Below are 21,766 nucleotides of genomic sequence, written 5' to 3'. Positions count from 1 at the left end.
GCAATCATCACCACAATCTAATATTAGAACATTTCCCTCATCTCCCAAAGAAATCTCTAACCCGTTAGCAATCACTCCCTATCTTCTGCCCCACGCCCCTCCCCAACCCTAGGCAACCACTAATTTACCTTCTGTCTCTGTAGATTTGCTTATTCTGGGCATCTCATATAAACAGAATCATGCAATATATTGTCTTTGTGACTGACTACCCTTCTTTTATTCCCCTATTTTCCTGAACTCCTTCAATGTCTTTCTTTTAACATGCCTTTATTATCTTTTCCCATCCTGTTGTCCCTCCCCGCTTCACACTTCTTCAAATTTCAACCAAAATATATCACTCTCTCTACGCGACCCAACCCTAATTAGGTTCTAGATCCTCCATTATGGGCTTCCTTGCATCCTGTAGTTCTCTTTTACATACTCTTACCTCAGTTGTTATATAACTGGAAAATTATTTGTATAAATAATCTTTGCTTTTCTCACTAAGCTCTAGGTCCATGAAAGCAAGGAGTTTGTTGTTTATTGTTGATTTTCCACTGTCTAGGAAGAAATAACTACTTGGATGAATACATTCAGGTGCTCAACCCAGTGGGAGGGGGGAGGTTTGTAGAGAAGAGAGGGAGGGTATTAATTAAGTGTGTGTATTAACTCTCAATGTAACAACACTACTCATAGTTGAAAACGTAAGCTGAAAAATTAGAAAATTAGTGGTAAATTAGGCTTTATGTACATGTGTTGGACACAAGCATTGTCTATTACACTCTCCCAGAAATATGACTGGAGAAAATCTGTCACTAAAGGAAAGCTTAAGATGTCAGTGCCAGGTTAATTTCTGGAGTCCATTTATGTTGTTGACTAGATTATGTAGAATATTTATCCTACCCAAGAAGTGGAATAGCCCAACTAAAATATTCTCACTTTTTAAAATTTGGAATCAGACATTTCAGGTTTCCAAGGATATTTGTAAATTATGGGTTCTGTTGTCTACTTGGGACACAGTTTATTGCAGGAGCACGTTGCTTCACTTGCTTTGATGGATATATTAATGAATTTGTCAAGGTTCAACTGCTGTTATTGGTCTCTGAAGTCCACTATTTCTTCTCTATTTGTTATAGTACCTGGATTGTTTGGTACATTTGTTCTTTTCTCCCTTAATGTTATATTTGCTCCTTTTTGGATAATGCAGGGGCCTGGGACAAAGGTATGTGACTATGGGTTGTGTGTATGGGGGTCTCAAAAATAGGGGGAAATAGTATATTTCTCCTTGATGAGATTTAAAGTAACATTTTAAGAGTAATAGTTCACATGGCTTTCTGTTGACCTTGTTGATCTACAAGATCATAAGTTGCACGAGACTGTTTACCAAATCAGATCTCTGAAGCCTTAAACTCTGTCTCTACCGTTAAGCTCTTTTGTGGGTTCGTAGTTTCATATTTTTATAATGGAAACTGGTGAGAAAGTATGATGGTGCTACAGATACTTACTTTATAATTAACTTTTATTACAGTGTATTTCATCTGTGAAGCATGAATGTACACAGAATGGAGGGCTGTATTGGAGCCCATTGGATGGAGTCTTGGAGGGAATCAACTCAGAAATGTCTTCATTGCAGTCTTGGTCCTGTTATTTGTATATATTTGCACCAGAATGTTTTTAAAAAGATTTTTGGAACTTCGTTTCTTGTTAAAGTTAATTTCATAATCTGGGCAGCCAGTGGTACCTTTTCCTGTTTGGCCTTTTCTTAGAAGCAGATTGATATATTAGTAACAGAGTCATCACTTGGAGTTAGAATAGCTGTTTTAATGTGGCCCCTCTTAATAGTTAGTGATTTCCAATGAGTCTCTTAACTTCCTGGAGTCTCAGTTTCCTTATCTGTGAAGTGGAAGTAATTTCATGAACTTCACAGGATTATTAAGATTAAGTAAGGTATTATGTGAAAATAATTAGTAAGGTATCTGGCTCTATTATGTTACAGGAAATACTGAACCCAGATTTTGAATAAATATTGAATCCAGGTTTCATTAATAAATAAATAACTTCTCTTTGAACAGAAAACTCCATGAAGGAAGGGTTCTTATTTATCTTATTCTATTTTTGGGACCCCAGTTCTTAGCACAATACCTACTTAGTACATAGAGAATGCTCATTTAAAAAAAATAAATTTATTTATATTTATTTTTGGCTGCGTTGGGTCTTCGTTGCTGCGCACAGGCTTCTCTCTAGTTACGGTGAGTGGGGGCTACTCTTCGTTGTGGTGCATGGGCTTCTCATTGCGGTGGCCTCTCTTGTTGTGGAGCATGGGCTCTAGGCACTTGGGCTTCAGTAGATGTGGCATGTGGGCTCTGGAGTGCAGGCTCAGTAGTTGTGGCGCACGGGCTCAGTTGCTCCGTGGCATGTGGGATCTTCCTGGACCAGGGCTCGAACCCATGTCTCCTGCATTGGCAAGTGGATTCTTAACCACTGTGCCACCAGGGAAGCCCCGATAATGCTTATTAAGCATGTGAAGAATTAATCAATAACAATGTATTTGAACCAAAAATTCAACTGCATCTTTTTCTGTTCTCAAGATTTTTGAAACTTTCTACAGTTAGCCTACTGTGTGCCATTAATATGAGAGAACACTTACAAACCAGAAAGGTTGTATGTAACACAAACACATATGAGAATTAATATTTTATAAAGCCACACACAGATGATTTATTAAAATACAAGTACTTGAAGTATAGGATTGCATTTCTGTCTCTCTTGTTCTCATTTTAAATGGTACTCACCTTCCCACTGACTTAAGAGTATGTGTTCCAGTGCTTCTGTAGGTTGTGGGGGTATGGTATAAAAAAGGAACTTAGCCAGCAGTCACTGTTAATAGGCTTATGGCTGGTCCTGTCCTGGTTTATCATTGGGTCATGTAGGTAACAGTAGGAGATGACAGAGACCATCTGAAAAGGCAAGGTTAGCAAAGTAGGTGTTTCCCAAAGACGAGAGTTCTTTTTAAGTCCTCTTAGGCTTCTTACATTATAAGTTATGAGTCAGCAGTGTGAGAATTACTCTACCCTGGCATGGGGGTGTCCCAGCATGCTCTTCTGTGACCCACTAGTAAGAGGATCAGCCATACTTCTTAGGCAGTGGCAATTGAAGCCAACTCTTATAGTCCCACTGTGAGTGTAAGACTGTGTCACTCCAATGCTCTTTATTTAACAGAGCCCAGTTAGCTTTTCTTGTAGCAGAGATTTGTGAGGAGAAATGCAGAGTGGACTCTGCTTTGTGAATTGACCCAGTTGATCTGTCATTACTCTTCCTCCATGGAGAGATGGGCCTAGGACTTGTCCTATTTAAATGGCATTGCTCTGTTCTCTAAAGTCCATTTTTGTGGGGAGAGTACTGGGGGATGTTGTCAGCTTTTGGAGGAAGGAAGAAAGGGGTAAATATGAAAACCAATATGGATTTGATTCCAAAGGATTAGAATCAGTTGGGACAATGCTATTTAATATATTTTTCTCTTAGGCATATTTCTTATTAACTATAAGCATAGTGACATTACTAATGTAGTTATAAATGTAAACTAAAAATTAATTAACCACTATTTGAAAGTGTGTGGTGTTCCTTATAGAAATGGAATTGACAGAACTCTTATTACCTGGTTATTTTATTTTTCATAGTTAAAGAGATTCTTGTAAAGTTCTTAGGAGGTACCCTATCTCATTTCCACTTTAATAGTTTAACAAGTTAAACTGTAACATTTTATGTTTATTTTCCTCCCAGATTATACAGAATAGTCTTAGCCTGTAAACAGATTGTGGTTTAAAAGTTCATCAGTTGTTTTGGAACTCAGAACATAATTTTTCATTGAAAGTTTTGTAAATATGTAAAATAAAAATACTTAGGTTCCCAGGCTATCCTACAAAAGCCTAACTAAGCCATAATTAGCTCAGATATCTACATACTATAGTGAAAAATAATAGAGAATAATAATATTCTCTATATTATATTATTACTGATAATATAATAATATCATATTATAATATTATTTAGTAAAACTAAAACCCCCCTAAAAATTAGTTTTGAAAAATTCTTCCAAATGCTGGTACTACTAGATTGATAAAGGGATTTAATCTGAGGGAGATGAGAAGTAGATAGAGACTATGGGAAACTGACATCTTTCTGGGTACTTTCAGGAGCTTAATAGATTGATGGGATTGGCCTTTTAACTCATGGCTTTACTTTCTCTTGATACTGGTGTAAGAGCAGAAGTGCTATCCTTTTGCTTACCAGCTGTGGGTAAGGTTGCTTTTTTAGTTCTTGAGTGGAATGAATTGATAGGGAAAAGAAAGGGAGAGAAAGTTTCTTTTGGTAACTACAACTTGAAAACAAACAAACAAACAAAAAACAGAAGGTGAAGTAACCTAGGATGTCTGTTGTCTGAGGTGGATTTAATTGACATAAGAATAATGCAAGTTTAAGGGAGTGGGGGGACAGTATAACAATGTGAATGATTCCTGTTCTGGGAGAGAGAAGGTGATAATAAGAAAGTGTGTTGAGTTAGACATCCCTGTGTTGGTCAGTAACTGGTGCTGGGTATCTTTGGAAACTGTTTAGAACTGGGAATGAGGAACAGTGTGCTAATTTGGTATTTATATTTGCACATATTTCAGAGTTGGTTTTTCATGATGTGGGACAGCATCCACCACCCAAATATTATATAGATTTGGGGGTATTTTTAAAAATAAATTCAATTATTATCATTATTAAGCAAATATGCTGTTATCTTTACATTTATGAAAAGTGAAATATTATATGTTAATTATGTTAACATGTAATGGGTTTATTTTTGTTATTTCTGTTATTTTTAAATGAATTAATAAATGAATATTTTTAAAACTTAAAAAAAAGGGATATATTGTAATTCAGCCAGATCAACAGATTTCTAAAACTGTGTAATGTAGAGAGACTTAGTCTTCATATTTGTTTTTTGTTTCTTGATTAGAAAAATCATGCTTCCCTGCTTTTTCTGTCCCCAGTAGGTTTCTTATTTAGGATAAACCACACAAACCCCCCGCCCCCGCAGATGTGCCCCCACCAAAAAAAAAGGCAGGAAATGTTTCTTCTGTTCCTGCAAAAGTAGCAGCTGTCGTTAGCCAGTGGATTATTATTTTGTATTGTGACGAATCTGTTCAAGTACTTAAATGTTTGCTATCAGGTCACTGATTTGGTTTTCTTCAGAGGGATTCTGACTCTCATTTTACTCATTTTAGATAGCCTTATGTATCAGGTAGCCTTATGTCTCAGGCAAAATGAAGCAATTTTTTATTGAAAGTATTTTTGCAGTTTATATTAAAATGTGTGAGGGGACTTCCCTGGTGGCGCAGTGGTTAAGAATCCGCCAGCCAGTGCAGGGGACACGACTTCGAGCCCTGGTCCGGGAAGATCCCACATGTCGCGGAGCAACTAAGCCTGTGTGCCACAACTACTGAGCCTGTGCTCTAGAGCGCACATGCTGCAACTACTGAAGCCTGTGCGCCTAGAGCCCGTGCTCGGCAACAAGAGAAGCCACCCCAATGAGAAGCCCATGCACCGCAACGAAGAGTAGCCCCCGCTCGCTGCAACTGGAGAAAGCCCGCGTGCAGCAATGAAGACCCAAACGAAGCCACAAATAAATAACTAAATAAATAAAAATTTAAAAAATGTGTGAGGATGCTTAAACTGTGTGGTACTGTGGGCTGAGTTATTTTTATGGATTTATTTTGGAATAGAATTAAATGGCTTGGTTTGCTTCCATTTTTATAGGCATTGGAAAGTGTATTAAACTTGGGAATTGGACGACCTGGGCAATTTTGCTTATCTTTTGAGCTTCAGTTCTACAGTTCATTATTGGTTCTACCTCCCTTATAGGACTGTTGCCTGGATAAAGTGAGGTTATGGGTCTAAACATGTTCATAAACTATCAAGTGCTCCACAAATATGTTATTGGTGAAGATGATGTGTGGTGATCAGGGTTGGTCCCAGGGAAAATTGTCAAATCACTGAATTTGTCTTTGCATTTTCTTCTCAGTCTACTGAGTGACCCAGTCCTTTTGAGAGATTACAGTCTTGTATCATTTTAGAGGAGGAATTAGAGGTACTTGTTTTAGTGACTTAAAGAATTTTAGCAGATTTCAAAGTTTAGTGGAATCCTGTAGGAAGCTGTTCACTTATAAATGAGCAAATATTTTACAGCCTGCTACGTGCATAGGCATAAAATGGGTTACAGCAATAAATGTGTGATAAACTTGTTTGTTGCCCTCATGGATTGGATCTTAGTTGTTAAATTGTAATTGATAAAGCACATGGGACCAACCTAGAGTAACTAAGTCTTCTGGGAGAAAACAGATCCTGTCCTTCCCCTCTTTCCTTTACTGCTGTTTGAAATATAGCATAAAATTTTAGGTTAATAACTTCTTTAAAATGCATATAAAGACGCTTGTAAATTTGTATGCTGTGCTATTGGAAAAGCAGTTTGGATTTAGGGGTGGAGATAACTTTGGTGCGTAGTTCAGGAGAAAGCAAGACTGAGTCAGGGTTTTGGGTTGTCAGAAGGTAATATTGAGCATCGAGGGGATGTGTGTCAGGCCAAGAACAGATGTGATCCATTAAAAGAAATTATAGAGTGCTGATTTTAATATTATGCTCACTAAAGACTAGAATAAAATATATCATCTTTGTGAGAGCTATTTTTTGGCTTTCTTCTGGATTCACGGCTGTTCAATATTGAAGTTGCCAGAAGTGTGATCACTGATCAGTGAGTCACTGTGTTTTTTAAAGTAATTATTTGTTTCTTTAGTCTAAGTGTTTACCATTTACTCTTCCCACCCATGTATGGTATACTGTTTCTTTGGTAATATGGTAAACGTCCTCATTAAGAAAGATTTTAATGTATTTGTCTACTTTCTCCCTGCCCAAAATTGGGCAGTTTTTGTAAATCAAGCAGATAAGCATGTTTAAGACTTAAAGATTCTAATGTTAATTCCTAAAAGCCAGAGCTCTTTAGACACTGCTACAAGCCTTTTAGACTTCCATGGGAAATAAACCTGTTTCTAAAATATTGATACATCTTGATACTGTTTCAAGTGAAGGCTTAAGACCAAGTAAAATGTTTATTAATTTTGGGTTTGGTTTGATTTTATTCCAGTTCACTTGAGTTAGAAAAAAGGAAAAAATGTGCTTGATTCCAGTTCATGGTTCATGAGTAAAATAATATTTAAATTCAGGCTGTTGAAAATTAGCATGGTTCATTCTGGTTTTTGGTTTAAAGTAAAATTTGGGTTTTAAGAGAAGATTTAAAAATTGAGTAAGTTACAATTAGTTAAAGGAGTATAGATAACTTGGAGTAAGATTTTGCATCAGAATCTTCTGTAAAATATTTAAAATTTTCAGTTTTGCTGAAAAAAATAGAAAGTTGATTTTAGGACCTTGATCCCTGTGTGTTATTTTCATGGCATAGTCTTAAGCAAAGTAGTGTAGTAGGGTACAGGTTTTAGAGTAAATGGATAGGTCTGAATCCTGTGGGTACACTTTATTGAAGGGGTTACTTTGGGCAAATTACCAATGAACCTTTCAAACATCCTAGTTTCTCCCATTTGTTAAATGATTATCTGAGTACATCACAGAGTTGTACGAATTAAATGGTATTATGGTTCTTTCTCACAATATGGTAGCTAGGGGCTTCCCTGGTGGCGCAGTGGTTAAGAATCCTCCTGCCGATGCAGGGGACACATGTTCGAGCCCTGGTCCGGGAAGATCCCACATGCCGCGGAGCAACTAAGCCCGTGCGCCACAATTACTGAGCCTGCGCTCTAGAGCCCGCGAGCCACAACTACTGAAGCCCGCACGCCTAGAGCCCGTGCTGTGAAACAAGAGAAGCCACCGCAATGAGTAGCCTGCGCACCATGCCGAAGAGTAGCCCCCACTCGCCGCAACTAGAGAAAGCCGCGCTCAGCAACAAAGACCCAACTCAGCCAAAAAAAAAAAAAAAAGAATGGTAGCTAGAACTGCATTAAGAATCATTGGGGCGGGGGGCTTATTAAAAAAACAGTTTCCTGAGCCCTACTGCAGATTTACTGAGTCTTTCTAGTGGGGAAATTCTAGGATCTTCATTTAGTAAATTCTCCCAGGTGACTCTTACGTCCACTGTGAGTGGTGCTTGCAAACTGTAAAATAGTTCTCAAGGAATATACTTATATATGTATTGATGTAAACTGAGCTTCAGACCTCAAAGATGACCCCTGTCCAGTTCTTATCCATTGCTGCATATTGATGCACTGAAGAAACCAAAATTATTTGGAAAAGGGTTATGAGCAGAGTAATTCTCCTACCTGTAAATAGATACACATGTGGCAAATTGTGTTACTTGTTTTGGCTGCTTGCTGTTGCCATGTTTTCAGTAAACCTTCCATTCTGTTTGCTATTTGAAAGGCTTCTATATACTGTATCCCTAGGGATTTGTATCTGATCAATTGGCAAGTGTAAGAAGTAAAAACACTGCTAACTGTTTAGCAGGAAGTAGTCAGTTCCCAAATCCTAATAATTCTGCTTGAGTGATTTTTATAAAAATTCAAGAGCAGACATTTGCGGAGACACCTGCATTGTGCTGAACCCTCTGCTAATAAGTACTAGGGAAATAAATCTAAATGATTTAGGTAATGTCTGGCTTTCTTAAGAGCTCATAGTCAAGTGGGGGGCTCGGACTCTTAATAATTATAGAACACTGTGATCAGCACTGTAGTAGGGCATGTACCTGGTGGTAAAAGAGCATAGCAGAAGAATTTTTTTTTCAATTCCCACTATCAATTTTTCAGAGAAACTATAATTTATTGAGCACTCACTATATGGCATGTACTTAAAAAACAAAACAAAACTGCTTAACCTGTGTTATTTAATCATTACAACAACCTATGAAGTAGCAGCTATTTACATTTTATAGATACTAAGTGGTAGAATATGTGATTCAAACTTTGGTCTGACTTCAGAGCCCATATTAACACCATTATGCCTCTCTCTAAGGACAAAAACTTAACTGATTTTTTTTTCTTAAGATTAATTTTATGGTTCTTCAGAATTGATGCTTGTTAATCCCATTGGCATGGTATCTGCCTGTGATTGAAAATGTGGTATTGTTGCGTTGTTAAGGACTTGGGAGTCTTTTCTGTCTCATCTTTATCCTCTATCACCCTATGTTTTCCTTTCATTTCTAGAAGCGATATACAGGAAAACATCTCCAAAAGCCAGCTCATGTATAACATCTGTCCTTTTTTTTTTTTTTTTTTTTGTGGTACGCGGGCCTCTCACTGCCGGGGACTCTCCCGTTGCGGAGCACAGGCTCCGGACGCACAGGCTCAGCGGCCATGGCTCATGGGCCCAGCCGCTCCGGGGCATGTGGGATCTTCCCGGACCGGGACACGAACCCGTGTCCCCTGCATCGGCAGGCGGACTCTCAACCACTGCGCCACCAGGGAAGCCCCATCTGTCCATTTTGTTTTCCCTGCCTCTCTTTGTTTACTCTTCCTATCCCCAAAGGACATTTAGTAATTTTTTGTTTTTTGTTTCCAGTTCTTTAGATAGAATCATGTGGAGATGAATCATGTCTAAGGGGAAAGGCCCTGCTAGAAAGATATTTATCACAAGTTTACATAGAAATTGTCCTCAAATTTTTTATCATGCTGTTGACATTAGAGTTGGTTTGACTGATTCAGCTGCTTAGTTTGCATTCTCTTTCTTTCTTCATAGTTTTGCTCCAAGTTATGAGAGCAGTTGCACTCTCGCTAGAGCTTCCACATCATAGAGTAGAGGCCCTATTTATTTTATTTTTATTTTTTAATTATTTATTAATTTTTAATTTTTTTTATTTTTTACTTTATAACAAATTTAATCAGATATACATATACATATGTTCCCATATCCCCTCCCTTTTGCGTCTCCCTCCGACCCTCCCTCTCCCACCCCTCCAGGTGGTCACAAAGCACCAAGCTGATCTCCCTGTGCTATGCGGCTGCTTCCCACTAGCTATCTACCTTACGTTTGGTAGTGTATATATGTCCATGCCACTCTTTCACTTTGTCACAGCTTACCCTTCCCCCTCCCCATATCCTCAAGTCCATTCTCTAGTAGGTCTGTGTCTTTATTCCTGTCTTACCCCTATGTTCTTCATGACATTTTTTTTCTTAAATTCCATATATATGTGTCAGCATATAGTATTTGTCTTTCTCTTTCTGACTTACTTCACTCTGTATGACAGACTCTAGGTCCATCCACCTCATTACAAATAGCTCAATTTCATTTCTTTTTATGGCTGAGTAATATTCCATTGTATATATGTGCCACATCTTCTTTACCCATTCATCTGATGATGGACACTTAGGTTGTTTCCATCTCCGGGCTATTGTAAATAGGGCTGCTATGAACATTTTGGTACATGTCTCTTTTTGAATTATGGTTTTCTCAGGGTATATGCCCAGTAGTGGGATTGCTGGGTCATATGGTAGTTCTATTTGTAGTTTTTTAAGGAACCTCCATACCGTTCTCCATAGTGGCTGTACCAATTCACATTCCCACCAGCAGTGCAAGAGTGCTCCTTTTTTTCCACACCCTCTCCAGCATTTATTGTTTCTAGATTTTTTTTTTTTTTTTTCTTTTTGCGGTATGCGGGGCTCTCACTGTTGTGGCTTCTCCCGTTGCGGAGCACAGGCTCCGGACGCGCAGGCCCAGCGGCCATGGCTCATGGGCCCAGCCGCTCCGCGGCATATGGGATCCTCCCAGACCGGGGCACGAACCTGTATCCCCTGCATCGGCAGGCGGACTCTCAACCACTGCGCCACCAGGGAGGCCCTGTTTCTAGATTTTTTGATGATGGCCATTCTGACTGGTGTGAGATGATATCTCATTGTAGTTTTGATTTGCATTTCTCTAATAAGCAAAGATGTTGAGCATCCTTTCATGTGTTTGTTGGCAGTCTGTATATCTTCTGTGGAGAAATGTCTATTTAGGTCTTCTGCCCATTTTTGGATTGGGTTGTTTGTTTTTTTGTTATTGAGCTGCATGAGCTGCTTATAAATTTTGGAGATTAATCCTTTGTCAGTTGCTTCATTTACAAATATTTTCTCCCATTCTGAGGGTTGTCTTTTGGTCTTGTTTATGGTTTCCTTTGCTGTGCAAAAGCTTTTAAGTTTCATTAGGTCCCATGTGTTTATTTTTGTCTTTATTTCCATTTCTCTAGGAGGTGGGTCAAAAAGGATCTTGCTGTGATTTATGTCATAGAGTGTTCTGCTTATGTTTTCCTCTAAGAGTTAGATAGTGTCTGGCCTTACATTGAGGTCTTTAATCCATTTTGAGCTTATTTTTGTGTATGGTGTTAGGGAGTGATCTAATCTCATACTTTTACATGTCCCTATCCAGTTTTCCCAGCACCACTTATTGAAGAGACTGTCCTTTCTCCACTGTACATTCCTGCCTCCTTTATCAAAGATAAGGTGACCATATGTCCGTGGGTTTATCTCTGGGCTTTCTATCCTGTTCCATTGATCTATCTTTCTGTTTTTGTGCCAGTACCACACTGTCTTGATTACTGTAGCTTTGTAGTATAGTCTGAAGTCAGGGAGCCTGATTCCTCCAGCTCCATTTTTCGTTCTCAAGATTGCTTTGGCTATTCGGGGTCTTTTGTGTTTCCATACAAATTGTGAAATTTTTTGCTCTAGTTCTGTGAAAAGTGCCAGTGGTAGTTTGATAGGGATTGCATTGAATCTGTAGATTGCTTTGGGTAGTACTGTCATTTTCACAATGTTGAATCTTCCAATCCAAGAACATGGTATATCTCTCCATCTATTTCTATCATCTTTAGTTTCTTTCATCAGTGTCTTATAATTTTCTATATACAGATCTTTTGTCTCCTTAGGTAGGTTTATTCCTAGATATTTTATTCTTTTTGTTGCAACAGTAAATGGGAGTGTTTTCTTGATTTCACTTTCAGATTTTTCATCATTAGTATATAGGAATGCCAGAGATTTCTGTGCATTAATTTTGTATCCTGCAACTTTACCAAATTCATTGAGTAGCTCTAGAAGTTTTCTGGTAGCATCTTTAGGATTCTCTATGTATAGTATCATGTCATCTGCACACAGTGACAGCTTTACTTCTTCTTTTCCGATTTGGATTCCTTTTATTTCCTTTTCTTCTCTGATTGCTGTGGCTAAAACTTCCAAAACTATGTTGAATAAGAGTGGTGAGAGTGGACAACCTTGCCTTGTTACTGATCTTAGTGGAAATGGTTTCAGTTTTTCACCATTGAGGACGATGCTGGCTGTGGGTTTGTCATATATGGCCTTTATTATGTTGAGGAAAGTTCCTTCTATGCCTACTTTCTGCAGGGTTTTTATCATAAATGGCTGTTCAATTTTGTCGAAAGCTTTCTCTGCATCTATTGAGATGATCATATGGTTTTTCTCCTTCAACTTGTTAATATGGTGTATCACGTTGATTGATTTGCGTATATTGAAGAATCCTTGCATTTCTGGAATAAACCCCACTTGATCATGGTGTATGATCCTTTTAATGTGCTGTTGGATTCTGTTTGCTCGTATTTTGTTGAGGATTTTTGCATCTATGTTCATCAGTGATATTGGCCTGTAGTTTTCTTTCTTTGTGACATCCTTGTCTGGTTTTGGTATCAAGGTGATGGTGGCCTCGTAGAATGAGTTTGGGAGTGTTCCTCCCTCTGCTATATTTTGGAAGAGTTTGAGAAGGATAGGTGTTAGCTCTTCTCTAAATGCTTGATAGAATTCGCCTGTGAAGCCATCTGGTCCTTGGCTTTTGTTTGTTGGAAGATTTTTTATCACAGTTTCAATTTCAGTGCTTGTGATTGGTCTATTCATATTTTCTATTTCTTCCTGATTCAGTCTTGGCAGGTTGTGCATTTCTAAGAATTTGTCCATTTCTTCCAGGATGTCCATTTTATTGGCATAGAGTTGCTTGTAGTAATCTCTCATGATCTTTTGTATTTCTGCAGTGTCAGTTGTTACTTCTCCTTTTTCATTTCTAATTCTATTGATTTGAGTCTTCTCCCTTTTTTTCTTGATGAGTCTGGCTAATGGTTTATCAATTTTGTTTATCTTCTCAAGGAACCAGCTTTTAGTTTTATTGATCTTTGCTATCGTTTCCTTCATTTCTTTTTCATTTATTTCTGATCTGATTTTTATGATTTCTTTCCTTCTGCTAACTTTGGGATGTTTTTGTTCTTCTTTCTCTAATTGCTTTAGGTGCAAGGTTAGGTTGTTTATTCGAGATGTTTCCTGTTTCTTAAAATAGGATTGTATTGCTATAAACTTCCCTCTTAGAACTGCTTTTGCTGCATCCCATAGGTTTTGGGTCATTGTGTCTCCATTGTCATTTGTTTCTAGGTATTTTTTAATTTCCCCTTTGATTTCTTCAGTGATCACTTTGTTATTAAGTAGTGTATTGTTTAGCCTCCATGTGTTTGTATTTTTTACAGCTCTTTTCCTGTAATTGGTATCTAGTCTCATAGCATTGTGGTCGGAAAAGATACTTGATACAATTTCAATTTTCTTAAATTTACCAAGGCTTGATTTGTGACCCAAGATATGATCTATCCTGGAGAATGTTCCATGAGCACTTGAGAAAAATGTGTATTCTGTTGTTTTTGGATGGAATGTCCTATAAATATCAATTAAGTCCATCTTGTTTAATGTATCTTTTAAAGTTTGTGTTTCCTTATTTATTTTCATTTTGGATGATCTGTCCATTGGTGAAAGTGGGGTGTTAAAGTCCCCTACTATGATTGTGTTACTGTCGATTTCCCCTTTTATGGCTGTTAGTATTTGCCTTATGTATTGAGGTGCTCCTATGTTGGGTGCATAAATATTTAAAATTATTGTATCTTCTTCTTGGATCGATCCCTTGATCATTATGTAGTGTCCTTCTTTGTCTCTTCTAGTAGTCTTTATTTTAAAGTCTATTTTGTCTGATATGAGATTTGCTACTCCAGCTTTCTTTTGGTTTCCATTTGCATGGAATATCTTTTTCCATCCCCTTACTTTCAGTCTGTATGTGTCTCTAGGTCTGAAGTGGGTCTCTTGTAGACAGCATATATATGGGTCTTGTTTTTGTATCCATTCAGCCAATCTGTGTCTTTTGGTGGGAGCATTTAGTCCATTTACATTTAAGGTAATGATCGATATGTATGTTCCTATTCCCATTTTCTTAATTGTTTTGGGTTCGTTATTGTAGGTCTTTTCCTTCTGTTGTGTTTCTTGCCTAGAGAAGTTCCTTTAGCATTTGTTGTAAAGCTGGTTTGGTGGTGCTGAACTCTCTCAGCTTTTGCTTGTCTGTAAACGTTTTAATTTCTCCATCAAATCTGAATGAGATCCTTGCTGGGTAGAGTAATCTTGGTTGCAGGTTTCTCTCCTTCATCACTTTGATTATGTCCTGCCACTCCCTTCTGGCTTGTAGAGTTTCTGCTGAGAGATCAGCTGTTATCCTGATGGGGATTCCTTTGTGTGTTATGTGTTGTTTTTGCCTTGCTGCTTTTAATATGATTTCTTTGTGTTTAATTTTTGACAGTTTGATTAATATGTGTCTTGGCGTATTTCTCCTTGGATTTATTCTGTATGGGACTCTCTGTGCCTCCTGGACTTAGATTAACTATTTCCTTTCCCATATTAGGGAAGTTTTCAACTATAATCTCTTCAAATATTTTCTCAGTCCCTTTCTTTTTCTCTTCTTCTTCTGGAACCCCTATAATTCGAATGTTGGTGCGTTTAATGTTGTCCCAGAGGTCTCTGAGACTGTCCTCTGTTCTTTTCATTCTTTTTTCTTTATTTTGCTGTGCAGCAGTTATTTCCACTATTTTGTCTTCCACCTCACTTATCCGTTCTTCTGCCTCAGTTATTCTGCTATTGATCCCATCTAGAGTATTTTTTATTTCATTTATTGTGTTTTTAATCGATGCTTGATTCATCTTTAGTTCTTCTAGGTCCTTGTTAACTGTTTCTTGCATTTTGTCTATTCTATTTCCAAGATTTTGGATCTGGGAAATAGAATCTTGGATCATCTTTACCATCATTATTCTGAATTCTTTTTCAGGTAGACTGCCTATTACCTCTTCATTTGTTAGGTCTGGTGGGTTTTTATCTTGCTCCTTCTCCTGCTGTGTGTTTTTCTGTCTTCTCATTTTGCTTATGTTACTGTGTTTGGGGTCTCCTTTTTGCAGGCTGCAGGTTCGTAGTTCCTGTTGTTTTTGGTGTCTGTCCCCAGTGGCTAAGGTTGGTTTAGTGGGTTGTGTAGGCTTCCTGGTGGAGGGGACTAGTGCCTGTGTTCTGGTGGATGAGGCTGGATCTTGTCTTTCTGGTGGGCAGGTCCATGTCTGTTGGTGTGTTTTGGGTTATCTGTGGCCTTTTTATGATTTTAGGCAGCCTCTCTGCTAATGGGTGGCATTGTGTTCCTGTCTTGCTAGTTGTTTGGCATAGGGTGTCCAGCAGTGTAGCTTGCTGGTCGTTGAGTGAAGCTGGGTGCTGGTGTTGAGATGGAGATCTCTGGGAGATTTTCGCCGTTTGATATTATGTGGAGCTGGGAGGTCTCTTGTGGACCAGTGTCCTGAAGTTGGCTCTCCCACCTCAGAGGCACAGCACTGACTCCTGGCTCCTCAATTTGGGATGATTTGTTGTCCATTCATGTATTCCACAGATGCAGGGTACATCAAGTTGATTGTGGAGCTTTAATCCGCTGCTTCTGAGGCTGCTGGGAGAGGTTTCCCTTTCTCTTCTTTGTTCTCACAGCTCCTGGGTCTCAGCTTTGGATTTGGCCCCGCCTCTGCGTGTAGGTCGCCGGAGGGCGTCTGTTCTTCGCTCAGACAGGACAGGGTTAAAGGAGCAGCCTCTTCGGGGACTCTGGCTAACTCAGGCCGGGCGGGAGGGAGGGGCACGGAGTGCGGGCGCGAGCCAGAGGCCGGCGTGACGTTTCACCAGCCCGAGGCGCGCCGTGCGTTCTCCCAGGGAAGCTGCCCCTGGATCCCGGGACCCCGGCAGTGGCGGGCTGCACAGGCTCCCGAAAGGGCGGTGTGGACAGTGACCTGCGCTCGCACACAGGCTTCTTGGCGGCGGCAGCAGCAGCCCCAGCGTCCCAGGCCCGTCACTGGGCTCCGCGCTTTCAGTCGTGACTCGCGCCCGTCTGTGGAGCCCCTTTAAGCAGCGCTCTTAATCCCCTCTCCTCGCGCACCAGGAAACCAAGAGGGAAGAAAAAGTCTCTTGCCTCTTCGGCAGCTCCAGAGTTTTCCCGGACTCCCTGCCAGCTAGCTGTGGCTCATTAGCCCCCTTCCGGCTGAGTTCTCGCCGCCAGCCCCAGTCCTCTCCCTGCGCTCTGACCGAAGCCCGAGAGAGGCCCTATTTCTTGACAATAATAAGCTTATTTTAGAATTTGTCTAATTCTGATTTTCTGTGGACCTCAATTCCTTGTTTTTTATTTCTTTTGCTTATTAATTTTTATGTTGTTTTCATGTTTCTAAGCTGTTTTGTTTATTTGGGGGAGGACATCTTGCTTTAATAGAAGTTCCTTAGCCATATACTTAGGATAAAGAGTTGTTTGAAGTTTAATTTAAAACCCTGAAAATTTGACAACTGTCAGTGTTTCCCCTTCAGACTATCTTAATCATGCCTGAAAATAAGGTTTTTTGGTTCTTTTAAGTAATTTATATAATAATATTTTTCAGTAGACTGTTTGGTATATTGTTGTTGAATATCCATAAACATAGCTATCTGTTATATCTCTTCATGAGAAACAGTAGTCAGAGCTAGTTTCCTTACTAATCCTATTGTTAGGTTAAAAAGCTTCATAAAAATACCTTGTATCTTCCTTGTATCATACCGGGTGTGCTGGTTTCTCTGGGCTTTGTAGACTTTTAATTTTCTGTTATTTCTACACGGGAGACATTCTTCCAGAGGTAAAGCAAGATTTAATATAGGTAGTCGTTGCTGACTTTGTTCAGTTTATTTAGTAGTATGAGTTATTAACATCTCTAAAAGCCTCCTAGTTAAAAAGGGTCACAGTTGCTTTTTCTCAGCTCTGAATCATTAAGAAATACTAAAATTAGAATGTCAGTGTCAGATACCTCCTAAATATTTACATATGCCCGAAGTGGCCTTTTGGGTTTTGGATGGATTGATTGTTCTGAGGAGTGACTTCAGAAGACAAAAAAATGTAACCACAAGGTGTTGCTGTGTTTGAGAGACTGAGAACAAGGCTGCACATATCATTTTGGGATACATCTAAGGGGCTTTGTAAAATTGTATTCTGTATTTAACAGCCTTCAATTGAAAGTGGTTGTTCTGTTGCATACCACCTTTCCATTGCTTTATGAGGAGTCTTTTGTGGTTTATATATTTAAGATTTATCCACTGTGCTAAAGAATAGGGGATTTAATTCTATGTTCTAATCAGAATAGGAAATTCATACCACCTGAGTGAACTTTAATTATAATAGAGGATCCGGGGAGTTCTCTGGCCAGAAGAGAGTGCCTGAAACTGAGCTGTTCCCACTGCTTTGCTGTTGTTGCTCCTGAGAGACAGTGGCATTTTTTAGGGACCAATTTTATTGTAGTTGGTGTGAAACTCATGATACCATGCATTCTGGGAAATTCAATATTGGGCAAAGTGGTGACTTTTTGTTTTTTTTTAATGAGGCATGTCTGTTATGAATTCTAGGTTTTCATGAGGATTTTGGTTTCTTGGTAGCAGTGTTTAAAATGCTGCTCTGTTGTTAAGATCCAAAGTTATGCAATTTCTAGTAGCAAAAGTTAAATTGTTTGAACATCACAGAATCAATTGTTTTACATTTTTGTTTTCCATATGCTTTTGCTTTGGGATAACTTTCAAACTCTAATGTTGCCGAAGTATCTTTGGAAAAAGCTCTTTAGCTATTAATAAATGAATAATTGAGGACTGAAAACTGCAAAAGATTATTCATGTATTCTCTTACTATTATTCTGGAGCTGACCTTTTTTACATTATATTTTCAGAAACATCTGCTTCTTGGGGGGGCGGTGTGGGTAATGGTATATGAAGTTGGTCTTTCAGCTGTAGTAGGAAGGTTGTAAAATATGGCAGAGGCAGCCTGACGTGAGTGAAGAGTTCTGTTACTTAAAGCTTTATGATATTGGACAAGTTAATCTCTCTTACTTTCCTTATTTGCATAGTAAACATGGCCCTCCATTTAAGTATTAGAGTAGATGAAACAATCAGAAAGTTCTTTTGTACAGTGAAATTTTATACAGCTGTTATTTTATTGCTGAGTCAGCAAATTGCAGTGCCAAATGGTGACATGCTTTTCCTTGGCACACTAGCTGCTGACTGTCCCATGCATTACTAATGCTCATACCAAGTCACTCCCGGTGTTACCTTGCCATTCTTTACAGCTCTGCTATTTCAGATCTCTGATGGAGCAGTCTGAAGAACTTGGTGATTTCTGAATAAAAATTCCAGGATGCTTAGGCAGAAAGAGCCATTGTTCCTTGTATACCCAGGATTTCCTACTAGTGGGAGAGTGTAGTCTGTAAGAGTTCTCAGCAGTTTCTCTAACTGCTTGAAAGAGAACAGAGTAAACCTTTTAATTTTTACTAAGATAGTGAGCAGGGGTTTTTGTTGTTGTTTGGTTTGGTATCTAGGGTTAAATATCACATTATTTTTCTTCTATATTTCTTCAGTGAGCATCTTAAAAATAAAATTGCTATAATGGAAGAGTAAGAGAAGAAAAAGAATTGAAGTTTAGTCAGTGAGCCTAAGGACTTACACTGTACTGAGAATTGGTTTTAGATTTGTCAGGAAAGAGAGAAGAAGCATGAAGTCATAATTGCTACTTCACAAAGATTGTAGTCCCTAGAATCTTTGTGTATTCTGAAATCACTAAAAGAACAATTTAAAGCTTCGTAAAATTAAGTGCTAGGTAGTATAGAATGGTTTAGAATAGTTTAAGAATTCCGAGATATGAACTGTGCTTAGTCAAGAAGGAGGTGGCTCTTGAGCTTGAATTGAAGAGAGTCTTTGGATTGTTACTGATGAGGAGGGAAGGCAGAAGAGGTAAGGAGACGGTCATGAGTGGGCAGAGACCCCAGAGCTGGAGACCTAGTTATGAATGAGGCTCGGTTCAGAATGGGTTTTTCTTTTAAGTTTTGCATCTCTTACCCCAAATTTAACATTCCCCTATTTCTTTTACCCATCAGACCTTTCTTGGAAAGGCATCATTATTTCTGAAGAAGAAATAAGACACGGAGAAGCAAAAACTCAAAGCCTTACCTTCCTAAAGGGAGAGTGGTCTGAATAGAGTCAGCATACTTAGACTTTTTCAATTGCACTTATCTTATTTTCAAGTAAAATAAGAAAGCCCTGAGGAAAGAATTAGGGCCTTTAGAGTTGGAAAGATAAAGATTCTTTGGTGGGTCCATCATTCGCCTTTTGACTGGACAAATGTAACATTCTTCTCATTATGTTTAACATAGGAACAATTCTGTCTACTTCATGGGGTTGTTTTTATTAAATGAAGTCATATATATAAACTAAGCATCGTGTCTGGTCTATGGAATGACTGAATAAATGGTGGTTAAAATACTTACTTATAATTGAAACAAATAGTTGAAGTAATACTATGTGATAAACTAAGATGAGCATTTAAAAATAATTTGTAGTAAAGAATATAGTTTACTTGGTATACTTTGGCAATTTTCTCTGTTGAATTCTTTACAGTTCTCATTTTTCTATCCCTTATTTCTTTTAGGAGACAAGGATGGCAGCAAGGTGACCACAGTGGTGGCAACTCCTGGGCAGGGTCCAGACAGGCCACAAGAAGTCAGCTATACAGACACTAAAGTGATTGGGAACGGGTCATTTGGTGTGGTATATCAAGCCAAACTTTGTGATTCAGGAGAACTGGTTGCCATCAAGAAAGTATTGCAGGACAAGAGATTTAAGGTAAGACCTTCAGTATTTCATGTATTTTGTTGCTGTCAATACATGTAAATAATTATTTTTTCAATTGTTTCTCTTTGCTTTAAAGTTCATTTATTGAACAAATTTTTATTCAGCTCAACTACTGTAGTGACTTTATTTCGCATTGTGTATTATGTAGAGATAAAATTTACTGAAGATTGCAATATTTTTTTTGAACTGCTGTGAGTGACATATGTATTTAAAATGCTGTGAAATGTAGATTAAAATTTCTTACTTTCTATTTTAAAATGTGACCTTTCTCTGCCTTGGTTGTCATTGGTGTAAGAGACCAGAGAAACATTACCTGTAGCATATGATCATTTGATACAGTTGACTATGCTTCCTGTCTTGAAAAATTTCCTTTGAGTCTGTGATACAACACTATCATTTTTTCCCCCATAACTGACCTTTCTTTGCTATCTTCTTATGTCTCCCTTTCATCTGCCCCTAGAAAGCAGTACTCCCCACAGTTCAGCTTATTTTTATTTCTTACACCGTCTCTTTAGGGTGTCCTGTACATAGATGGTCAGACTCATCTGTATGTTATGGTATAGTGGAGAATCAGTGAGACCTGCGCTCTAATCAAGGCTCTGCCTTTAACAAGCCATGCAACTCTGTTCCCTTCCCTACTCTTCCCACCTCTGCAACATTTTACTGAGAGTCTCCTATGTACTAGGAACTGTGCTAAACATTGAGGGATTAAAAAAAAAGAGGTGATCACTGCTCTGAAATAGCACACAGCCTAGTGTCTGTATGCTCCAGAATGTCCTGAACTTTCTAAAGAGATTTTTAAAAAAAATTCTAAAGTTTTTGTCTTCAATTCTCTCTCTCCCAAGCACTAGTCCCATGTTGCCCAGTGCCCACTAGATCTTGATATCTGAAGGTACCGTTATTTCATATTGGCAAGGTTTCTTATCTAACTCTGACTTGAACTTTCAATCTTAAAGGAAATCTTTTCTGTTGGTTCCCATTCCTTGTGGCTTTTTCCTTCTAATGGTTTTCTCATTTACCTGCCATTCAGGCTCTTTCATTCTCTCATACCTCATATCCAGTGATTACCAAACTTGGTTGATTTTTTTTTTCCCCCTCACTGCCTTGTCGAGCTATACCTTCTTTCTTTTTCTCATCACTGCTATTCTAGCCAGACCTTTGTCATTATTTGGCTTAACGACTAGTAAGATTCTTGTCTCTGATCTTCTCACTTCCAGTCTTTCTGTATACCAACATTAGAATAATCCCACAGTTCAGTTTGGTCATGTTGTTTCTCCTACACACAAATCTTCTATGGGTTCCTCATAGCCTAGAAAATAAAGCCTGCCCAGTTTTAATTGTACATTCGGGAGCTTCCATAGTCTTGCCTCATCTCCAGATATTCAGCTTTTACAAACCTTATGTATCACTATCTTTGAGATATATTGGTTTTTATGGCCTCTCTGCTTTTGTTCAGTTTCCCTTCTGTCACTCGCATTCTCCTGCTGTCTAAACCCTGTGCATATATGAAGATCCATGTCAGATTCTTCCTTTATGAAATTTCCCAGATGATTCCAGCCAGCCCTTTGGATCTTGCTAGTCTAGATTCCTTGAACACTTACTGTTCATAAACTAGGAAATTCCAAATTTTTTCATGACAAGGACTCCATTTTTATTATGTGTGTCTCCAGGATATCCACACACTTAATGTGTTTTTGAATTAATAGTTGCTGATAGCAGATACTTATCAAATCCTTAAAATATGCCAGGTGATCTAAGGCTTTTAC

At 38.5% G+C, this 21,766-nt stretch overlaps 1 protein-coding gene across 2 annotated transcripts in view; it reads left to right on the top strand.

The window, feature by feature from the left end:
• Positions 1–21,766, top strand: part of GSK3B (glycogen synthase kinase 3 beta) — a 204,847-nt gene that overhangs the window by 52,426 nt on the left and 130,655 nt on the right. For both annotated transcript variants that reach the window (XM_081236037.1, XM_081236038.1), the window contains exon 2: positions 19,798–19,991. In XM_081236037.1, the coding sequence (XP_081092163.1) occupies positions 19,798–19,991 (194 nt within the window). The remainder of the gene's footprint in view (positions 1–19,797; positions 19,992–21,766) is intronic.

The sequence above is a fragment of the Mesoplodon bidens genome (genome assembly GCF_964165515.1).
Source record: "Mesoplodon bidens genome assembly, chromosome: 5".
Lineage (NCBI taxonomy): Eukaryota > Metazoa > Chordata > Mammalia > Artiodactyla > Ziphiidae > Mesoplodon > Mesoplodon bidens.
Note: the sequence above shows the minus strand (reverse complement) of the source record. Positions and strands in the feature narration are given on the sequence as shown.